The sequence below is a fragment of the Branchiostoma floridae genome, chromosome 9 (genome assembly GCF_000003815.2).
Source record: "Branchiostoma floridae strain S238N-H82 chromosome 9, Bfl_VNyyK, whole genome shotgun sequence".
In the NCBI taxonomy this organism is placed as follows: Eukaryota; Metazoa; Chordata; class Leptocardii; order Amphioxiformes; family Branchiostomatidae; genus Branchiostoma; species Branchiostoma floridae.
In genome coordinates this window covers 10,280,804-10,291,444 of record NC_049987.1, presented here as the reverse complement: position 1 = coordinate 10,291,444, position 10,641 = coordinate 10,280,804, and the positions used below count along the sequence as shown (strand labels likewise).

The 10,641-nt window shown below is 41.0% G+C and overlaps 1 protein-coding gene across 4 annotated transcripts; it reads right to left on the bottom strand.

Moving 5' to 3' along the window:
- Positions 1-1,200: 1,200 nt before the first annotated feature.
- On the bottom strand, positions 1,201-10,021 carry LOC118422849 (blood vessel epicardial substance-like). 4 transcript variants are annotated; one of them, XM_035830657.1, is made up of 8 exons: positions 9,802-10,021; positions 5,696-6,235; positions 5,182-5,312; positions 4,759-4,867; positions 4,165-4,276; positions 3,383-3,556; positions 2,934-2,997; positions 1,201-2,602 (listed from the first exon to the last, which is right to left on the bottom strand). In XM_035830657.1, exons 2-7 carry the CDS (start codon positions 6,143-6,145, stop codon positions 2,969-2,971), a joined length of 1,005 nt encoding a protein of 334 aa, XP_035686550.1. In that variant the 5' UTR covers positions 6,146-6,235; positions 9,802-10,021; the 3' UTR covers positions 1,201-2,602; positions 2,934-2,968. The 4 variants fall into 4 exon arrangements, with proteins under 4 accessions (XP_035686550.1, XP_035686548.1, XP_035686547.1 ...); XM_035830655.1 differs by lacking the exon at positions 2,934-2,997 and having other exon boundaries at positions 5,182-5,306; positions 5,690-6,235; XM_035830654.1 differs by lacking the exon at positions 2,934-2,997.
- Positions 10,022-10,641: the final 620 nt, after the last annotated feature.

Sequence of the window (10,641 nt, the reverse complement as noted above, 5' to 3'; positions counted from 1 at the left end):
GGAGGTCCTGGGTTCGAATCCCTAGCAGACCGTAATGTTAAGAAAGGCATTTCCCATCTATTTCGATCCTCTTTCGACTGAGGTAAGAATGAGCACGTACAATTAGCTTTGGTTAGAGACGTCTTCTCCGAAGACGTGAAGCAGGAGGTCTCGTGTTTGAGGAGAGCCAAACTCGGTCGTAAAGATCTGATCGTACAGAGGCTGTGTGAGTGGATCCCATCTTACAGTCCGGTCTTGTACCTACTGTACATGTGCAGAACGTGTATGTTTTGCCGGTTTTATTTACATGTATGAACACCTGATCATAAGTTATATGTGTATGTTGAGTGCGCATTATGAAGAATAAGTTGACTTCCGATTTACATCTATTGTGACACCCGTGTTATTCAGACAAATATACTGGCAAACCAGTAGAGCCATACGCCCCACACGCCTGCAAAATAATCCCCTATCACAGAAATTCTGACAAAGTGTATCCAAGTTATGCTTCATACTGAAAAAAGCAATTCACTATAAGGGATTGCGGCGGTGGGCACACAATGCCAGGCAATTTAGAACATTATTCGCGAGGGTGGGTAATTCTTCGGGCGATTGCGTTGCTAGGATACCGGGTCTCCTGGGAGGTAAAATGATCCTTAAGGATGTACACTAACTCATGCGTGTCTAAGTTTATTATATCCACTCCGGTAGGGCTGACGTCAAGATGTCTTAGTGTGCAGTGGAGCAAAGAACACACTCAGACGGTGGTCATTTGTCGACTCAGCAATGCTGACGCCAGTTAAGTGGAGAGTTTATAGATAGACTTCTTTATTGAGTCATTCGTTGCGCCAGTTTGACAGAAGGAAGATAACACAGTTTGAAAGTGTTCCTATATTTAGTGAAAATGAGGAATCTTAAGTCTCATTTGCTAGGAGCGCCGGTGATTATTTTTTTGGGAGAGCGCTGATTTGTGATTTTTCAAGATATGGTCCAGATCTGCCGGTGAAATCGTTCTTAAGCATCTCCATGCCGATGGGTGTTTTCTAATGGAACCTTGTGGATGCCAGCTGGAAGCAGGCCTTTAAGAGATCCCCTCCCCTCCCCCAAAAAAATAAAAGGCCCTCAAAGGAGTCTATAATTTTAAGGATGTTCTTCTATGTATTTCAGACTACGAGAATATTATATATTTTGCAACACAGCAAAGACGACATGGCCAGAATCTTCAACGCAAACGCTTTATTCCTGAATAATCTCGTACAGACATACACCTGACTACCGTAATGTATGCATCCGGAACTAGTACAAATTCTAAGCTCCGACAAAACTGTTGCACTGATCTGAATACTGATAGAAAACATTTGAAGTGACAAATGAAATACTGAAATATGTACACTTGAAGTGCAAATGTTCATCAACGGTTACATCTCACTTCGAAATAAATATTGAGTTGGAAATAAAGTTTCTTATGTCAGCAGTAAATTCTATTCGTACTAAAATTGACTAAGAAGTGTACTAAATTCATTCTTTGAACACACCGAACATGCCAATATCTGTACAGCAGTGACAATATACAAAAATAACAAGTCAATGATCAGCACAAACCTCGCTACTGTCGCAATCGTTAGTTCACACTACTTCACTTCTTTGTAGTTTTATCCCGTATCCTTCCATGAATATATCTGTGAGCAGTTCGTCATATATTCCTGACAGTTTATTGCAGAGCACACTGCCAAACACGTTTCTCTATCAACTGTCTGGAGTAACTTTTGACAGAGATTACAAAGATTATGACAGTTACAAATAGCAGTCGATCAATGGCACAAGACTAAAGAAATTGCATTTAGATTTGGTTTAGCAAATGGTGAATAAATATCTACCTCTAAAAGACAGACTGGACGAAAAGATATGCAAGGCCAAAGCAGCATCATTGATGTGACGGGGCATGAACATGTCACGGCTTTCTTGCCATAGGATGGTTGTGACGTCACAGTGATGTCACATATCAAATATACCTGTATGCGAAACGCATATCTGCACACTATCAGACCAAGACTGCTCAATGATACTTGTTAAAATGTAAATTTGAAAGACTTAGAAATACATTTTTGCGTGATTGCTAGATAAATAAAAACAAACTACTCTAAGACAGAAAAAGGAACAACAAAGACACCGCCATCCTAGATCTCAAAGCAATTCTAACTTGATAAAATTATTTACAGTTTAACCTAATCCATCGGTACAGTGTTAATTACAAGACAGCCTCTGTGACAAAGTTGCCGAAAAATCTGTCTACAAGGCGTTTGGCCCCTGAGTAGAAACAGAGGCACTTGGCACAATGTTATTGTAACACAAAACACATTGGTACACACGGATGATGATTTTTAGTCTTATCCTGCACGACTAGATCCAAGAAAGTATTTTGAACCTGATAATTTCATTTCAAGACTCGAATTTTCACGAAGTCGACTTAGTCAACATTGATGGATGGATGACGCCATTTTGAAACAAGATGGCGACCTTCCACGAACACCGGATTCTTTATTTGCTTCTCCTTAGACGGTCGTCTCAAATGACATACTCAGTGGCCTTCCTCCGGGCGGCGGCTTGTCACCGGGCATCGACACTGAAACAGAAGATCAGAGTTTGATAAGTCGTAGTTCCTTGTTCAGCCACAGTAAAAGACGCACAATGTTATACACGCACGTACGTCCTTTGCTGTCAAGCGCACAAGGTTCACCAAACTGATTAGTAATGTTAGTAAGCAAGACCAAAGTATTGGTTCAACCTAGTTATACGACTACGTTTGTACCATTCAAATATGTTGTAAAAAGGAGGGCTAGACTTAGAATGCGATTTTTGTCGGAATCAGAAAATCAAACTGTAGCATTTCCTGCAGAGAATGCGTTCGTTTTCTTCTGCCTGTCCCTGTGAGACTAGTCTGATCTGTTTCCTACCTGGTGGACTCTCTTCGCTAAGAGTAGCCGCCCACCTAATAAAAGGTGGTCTCCCTTCCACGACCTAGAAAACCAGATCAAGTACAATGGCACCCCTGTATGCTGGTTTTGTCTTTGGGAATTTTGTAAGGGCAACCCCCTTTTACAGCTTTCATTGTAGTGTTATGTCCAGTGTCGCTGACTAAGCATGCAGGTCATTACACTGTGCACGGCTGTCTCTAAAATGCTTTGTTTTATATAGCCCTGTTCCAAGCTCAACGTTAAGATTCTCTCCTTGCATGAAGCAGTCGCACTTTCACACAGAATGTTGGGCAAGTCAACGCCCAGTGAAGCACATGTGACTTCAACAAAAGCTGTAAATGAGGACAATGTAGAAACGAGACGAAGGCGGAATTTCAGTAAACATGAAAGGATGACGTTCTTGTGTGTGCTGTTAGAGTTCAACTTACGTGGCTTGAAAGCAGCGAAGTCCTCGGGGCTGCCCAGTTGGGAGAGACGTTGCATCGTGAAGGTGGGGTCGTCCCTGGCCACGGAGTTACGGATGTCCACCATGTTCAGGGTCTTGGGCGGCTTACGGATCAGCTGCTCGTTCAGCAGGTACAGCTTAGTGATGATGTCCTTTCCTGGAGAACAAGATAGAATAAGAAGATATTTAGAAATTAAGTCAGACAAGATATTTGACCTGTAAGTTCCCCATTCCTCTAGGACGCTAGGTGTTAGAGCGCCGTCAGGTAGAATGGGGGTATGACCAAAGCTAAAGAGATTGTATGGATGTCAGAATGCTACTACAGAAGGCTGAAACCACCAAGAAGGCAGATTTGCTCAAAGCGTCGCATTGTTGTCAATAGCGGGTTTTCCATCATCAAGGTTCGGGAGTTTACGAAAACATACGAAAAGAAGAATAGATAATCATCATTGAAGCTCATCTTTGTTGGTCGTAATCATATAGTACAATGCTAAACTTTCTTCCAACACAAAGGTACACACGGATCAATTTTGTAACGACCACTGTCACCTTCTTCAGGATCAATACTGATGACCAATCACCTCAGAACGTAAACTCGCGAGAGTTAGACACGTGATGGTATCAACACGTGATCTTGTGGATACGTGACGTCAACAATTGAACCTTTGTGTTGGAAGAAATTGTAGCTTTGTACTATTAAAGAGTAGATAATTTCGTTGTCTTCAACAAAAATGGTAGTACGCTTGAGATGTGATGAGACCTTACCGATGATGTTGTGGAACACGGCGTCCAGGAAGGGGTCCATCTGCAGGTAGTACTTCAGGTGTTCACGTGGCCAGCAGATGTACCGGCAGGGAGACTCAGCGGTGATGGTCACCTGGAAAATCATAAAAATCAAATCTTGCGACGGGCTCCAAGTGCTTTACAAGGCCGATACATGGACAGCATGACAGTGAATTCAATTCAATCTTTATTGCACAATGATTGTAACGGGTGCAATGTATGACAAATTCTAGAGTAATGCATGCACAGAACAAGACTATTATGTACGCAGTTGCTTATAACTATGATAAAGAGTTCTATAGAACAAGACTAATCGCTTTGCTACTTTAGCTGAGTGGTTCAATCCATGAGAAATAAGTATTACATAGTAATACATGATACAGAGTTAACATCAATTGTTTTGTGTCAGAGTTATAGTACCAGTATGGCGTGCTCGATAAGTGCGTCAAGTCAGAGTTATTTTTGAAATATAATGCATACTCAATGCAATGAACGATAAGGTTTAAAATGATATTAACTTTTTGATCGGATACAACATGGGTGGGTTTAAAGAGAATGTGTAGTTTAAGGACTTACTTGGAACTGCTTTCCTTGGTTGAGCCTGAAGGCTTCCCATTCGCAAGAGTCGATGAACTGGTTGGGGTAGATGTAATGCAGAAGATGGTCCTCACACGAAACCCTTAGACTGCAATTAAGGAGACATCTTAGAAAATATAGAATCTTATAATGTCTAAAAGCATGGTCCAACACAGTGTTACGTACACATATTGTTATAGTATTTAGTGCGTGTACAAAGAAAAAAGAGAAAATTTCAACGTGACCTTCTGTTTGTGGTGAAAATTATTGGTCTATAATACAAACGTATAATCAACATTTTATAACTGTGCCAATGGAATAGGATTTCTCATGATCAAAACATGCAACAGAGATTCTTTGATAGAGACTTTGACACAAACAAATTCTGAATGAAATATGAGATATATCTTATGGTCAACTCACGTTCCAGAGATCAGGATGGCGATCCTATCTTCCGATGTCGTTCTCTTTTCCACGGCGTAAACGTCTCCCTGCTTGAGCTCAAAGATCTTGCCTCTAGCAGCAACTAGGTTAGCAAATGTATCACGAGTCACCTGTAGGGGAGGCAATTGAAAAGGGAGACATTTACTAGTGGGTTGTTACATTGAAACGCTATATGATTTTTACTAGAAAAAACCTTTTCCACCAGGTTCAGTAGCGGTATCATCCTTAGAAAACTTTACACAACGCTCATAGCTAGCTGTGTAAGAGTCATAACCACACCACGTGCCTGAAAAGCAGGTGAGTTGTATGGAAGAGCTGTTATACAGGCCATACAGGTAAAGATTCGTTGTTTGTCTATGGCGCTATGGTGATTGTGTGACAGTTTCTGGATATGTTATCACTATGTTACCACCATTTACAAACTAGAAACAACATACTCAAACAACATAGGACAAATGTGAACGTTCAAGCTTTATGAAAGGATATTGCTCACCTTAAGGGGTTGGAAGATTTTCGCATAGACATCTTCAAGAATCTTCTCGAACTCCGCTTCCCGCTGAACGTAGGCAAGGTAGGAGACGTGTACTAGGTTCATGACGATGAAGAGGATGTACCAGCCGATGACGTCGGTTATACAGACGGCGATCCCACCCCACAGGCACATAAAGATGAAGCCGAGAATCAAAAGCCCACGGAAAATCCATGTGTGTGGTTTTATGACTTGCGGAAGGAGTAAAGCTAAGAGGAAGCAGATGGAAGCCAGTTGGAACAGGACGTGCTGCGCGTCGTTCCACGTTTCGCAGGCGCCGGGGAGGATAGCTGAGATGATGTCCTCCACACCCGAGAGGGCGTCGTCGTCGCCGTTGCCGTCATCGACGGGAACCGCCGTCGCGACGTCGATAGCGTCCGTCCCGAGAGCGGCAGCTTCTGTTGTTGCCGACATTTTGGACAGGAAAAGTTCTTACAAAGTCCGGGAATCTAAGTTGAGAAGGTCTCAAACCGACCCTCTTGACGTCTTACACTGATGTCACTTCTGTGAGGAAACACATCAACAATAACGCAGAGGCTAGGTAAATCAATTAAAACGTTTGCAATGATTATAAAGATTATCTACATGACTATAGCTAGGTTGATTATGTGGGAAGACATATATCTCGTTTAGTTTTTAGCACAGGCAGGGAGCTCTGGACAACAGTATGGCAATGTTAGTGTATCCTGAAGTAAGTGCTTTTTCCACGCCATAGGTATGTGTGTAGTTAATAGACAGATTCCATAGTCGCGCCAAAACCAAAACAAACAATAATGCAACTTTCTGACAAATATACAATCGCTCTCTCTGTATATATATCTTTGATTAGACCTCTGATTTCCATATTGTCATTGATTGAACTGCTAATTGCGATGGGCAGTCAGGATGGTCTACTATCTCCATATCCACTTGATTCAAATTCACTCCCAGACTATCCTAGCCCGTCTGAATACTAAACACACTGGAGTTCATTTGAACTGCAAATGATCAAAACCCCGTAATCTCAGCGCCAGAACGGAAATGGTTGGAGAAATAGGTTTCTGAGCAGCCAGTACTCCAACAGACTTATAAAGCTGGCGGGAAACGTCCGAAACGACCTCTCCGATGTGAGTGGGCATGTGTGGGTCATGATGAAATTAGATCCAGACGGAAACAGGCAGTCTTAATAGGCCGTCCTCGGGGAGACATCATCTTCTCTGCATAACTCTTCCTCCATTTAAACCCTCGGGATGGCCCCACATTCCCAAAAAATGTACATGCAGACTCTAAAACTCCAAACTTTTTATGATTTTGTTGATGTCGTATTGTATTTTGCTGGCAACAATACGTATAAACGATATCAATGAAAGCGATGATGACATTGCTATCACACTGATATCTTTAATGATCTTTAATGAGGCGTGAAATGTTTTCAGTTTATAGTCCTTAAATTCCATGAAAAGGTGTGTATATATATATATGTGTGTGTGTGTTAATGTATATTGTCTTCTTTGCATGCCTGCTTCGAATAATGGGATTTCCAATGTTGGAAATGGTAGAGCCATGAGACAAAAAAGCCAATCTCTAAGCTTAATTCAGGTAGACAAAATTCCATTCATGTTGCCGGTTACAGAACAGACAATGATTGATAATCGTTATCGATTAAAGTCCTGTGCATTCTTTCAACGTATGCAATCAATTAGCGTCTTTCTGAATGAGATAGCCAGTATTGTGAGGAATAGCTATCCAATGATAAATCCTCCACACACTGATAAGAATAGGTAGAGATTGAACGACGTGCAGCCAATCTTGATCTATTTACCCAGCCTAATAGCGAGACCTGAAAGTTCACAGAAGGCATAAATTGCTTCAATACTGTGCTGCAATGTAATATATCCTAGTAGTTAATTTTCCACCTGTATTACAATACGTAATACCATCCCTGCATCATTGAACCAGCCAAAGCTATCAGACTTTACCAGTCATAGACTAAGAGTCATATACAAAAAAACTTTGTAACTGTGAATCTCACAATTCAGCCTTTTGGCTGCCAGGAGTTTTGAATCAATCAATAAACCAGTCTATTAGCTATTTACTATATTATTGACGATAACTCCAAATAATCATCAGAGACGACATATGTATTCACGATTAGTCTAATATAACATCTAAAGTAAACAATCCATTAATTACAAATCAAAGCAATTTGGTAAAGTGGGAACCACTCACATGTATGAAGAGATATATAAAGATGAATTAGTATCATCTCACATATCATCGAGTCCAAGTAGATAGACAAATCCGGTTATAAAGCGTTGCTATGGGACCACCCGAATCAATGTTTATCTATTGCATTTCGAGGCCATTGACTGGCCCGTATCAATGGAGTGACAGGTGCAGGCCATGGTCTGACCAAATCGGACATACCGCGACCGCTTCAATGACCCTTGACTTGTCAGCCATTTTGGTAGACTGAAATCCTTTAAGTTCACCACAAAGCCAATTAATTCAAATCTAGTACAACTCATAAACGCCCTAGAGTTTCAATTCCTAGCTAGCAATCCAATCGATTGCGGGAAACATACGCAACGTTGCGTTTCATTGGCGATCGTTTTTTTAATGGTCCTCTTTGCTCAGTTTTTTTTGTTTTTTGTTTGGTTTGTTTATAGCATGTAATTGCGTGTACACAGCGTCAACATCGTCAAAACATGATTTGATTGTTCCATCTTGTACAATTTGAACGATAGTTTGTATACCGGTCTATGACTGCTAATGTACTGCCTATAGCACACATTCAGGCCATGGCAACCGTGCCCGGCACACGTGGTCACTGCTGTATGCCTGGCACGCGCAGCGGATCGAGTGGAATCCCTTCAAAAAGCAACATCTGCACTAGGCTATGGATATAAATAAAGTAAGGCCCTCTTCCTTCTTCAAAAGGATTCTAATAATAAATACATTAGTTTTATATCCCAAAAAGTAAGGTCTGTAGATTGGTATTGGCAATAGTACTCTACATTTAGTTTGAATTAATAAAAAAAAATCCAGGGCACTTCTCAGGGCGGTTAATCGCATAACAACAACACATGGGCATATTTTGACGGGCTTGTCTAATTGCTAGTAAACGCACAGACAGATGACATCATTTTTCATTCCCAAGTCGTAACGTATAAATCTACAATTATGTTGATTTTCAAACTAGAAGTCTACCGTCTTGAAGATATATAGGTCTACATACGTTCTAATTTAGAATTGCGATGCTGGGTCTGTTTGTTTGACAATTTATCATTCAACAGCAAGATTTGTACCCAGCTTGCTAATGGTACCCACTGACGTAAATACAAGTACGGATTTAGCAGTTAGTTCTTATATAGTGCTCTGCCAAGCGTCTGTATGTCTTGTATGTTCAGCATTAAAGAAATATAATTGCTATACAACAGTTTGTAAACGACATTCGATGTTCTGTGAATCTTGTAATTTGATCATCGTGGAATGGCTATATCGAGCACTAGTGGGACTTTCCCAACCGCAAGCTCTGTCTTACAGAATTATGAATTTCTCTGATCTCATACGTTATGAACAAATGATTTTGGTATGATGGCTTGTTGATAATGATTATTTAAGGAGGTCCCATGCACTTAAATGGTGTGAACTTGGCGCGCGTTTTAGGGGAACTAAAAATAGCACCGGCTTGGGGGTTGTTTGAATGTGCCAAGTATTCCCGATCACTACATTACATTCTGTGGGTATAGATCCTCAGGGTTTACCACCCGGAAGCTGACATTTAAACTCTCCCAGAAGGCTTTGGCTTCTACAACGTGAGAATTTGTGTTTGATAGCGAGCTTTATAGAAACAAAAAAAAAACGATTGCTATCTGTCTGAACCTTATCTCTAGCCTGCGTACCAAGCATGGCCGCCATGTATGTCTCCTATATATTGCGCTATCAGATATTTCCAGCTCCAATTTCAGGCATGGTGTGAAATCGCCCTTCCTTCTATCGGTACCAAACAAAATGAATATATAACGACAAAATGGTGCAGGCGTAGTTTCAGCATTGTAAATATCTAGTTGTGAAGTCAGAACACTTACCGATATTCTACGTTGTAGCTGTAAAATGCCGTGCATACCTTCCGCTACCTCTTTGGTCCGATGCCGACTGGCCCTCCCCGTCGCAAAGAGAGCAAATATTCCAGGGCACAGGCACCCTATCCCAGCAGGCAAGTCTCTATTCTCAAATTTATATGCGGATCGTATTTCGCTCCGTCTTGCAGAATGTCCAATTATTGGGTTGTGGGGCTCCCGCTCAGAATAATATTCCACGCCTTCTGCGCATGCACTGTTGTTGCACATGCGCTGTAGCCTTATCGTAATTTCATGATAACGTACATATTTGGTGTCAATTTTTTTTCTCTGGGCAAACGAACATTTCGTGTAAATAACGACGATGACGACATGTTTTCCTACAACAGTAAAACTGTCCTCTCAACTCTGACCCGCAGACGACATTTCCAGTATTTGTGACGTAACTGCCAATGGCGGAATACTGCATGTGTCTTTTCCCAGACGCCAATTCTCTGTTTGTCGCACGAATGTATCGACATTTAGATCCTCTGATAGACAGTTTGTCCATCTGTCAATATGATTTAAAATGTAAAAGATCTCACTCTACACGACGAACCTTTTGAAGATGGTAATCTATAGCACCATATTTGTGGCGGTCCAAGCAACATGTTACAAATGCTTTAACAAAGCACTATTCAATGATGTGCTTGGTCTTCCAAAAACATATAGTGACGTGTAACCAAAAGCTACCAGATGTATTGCGAACTATCATATTATCATTTTTTTTAACTGAAATGCAAAACTTGTTGCATCATACATGAACACTGTTACATATAGCATTACCAATCTTCATACGAACCCAAAGGC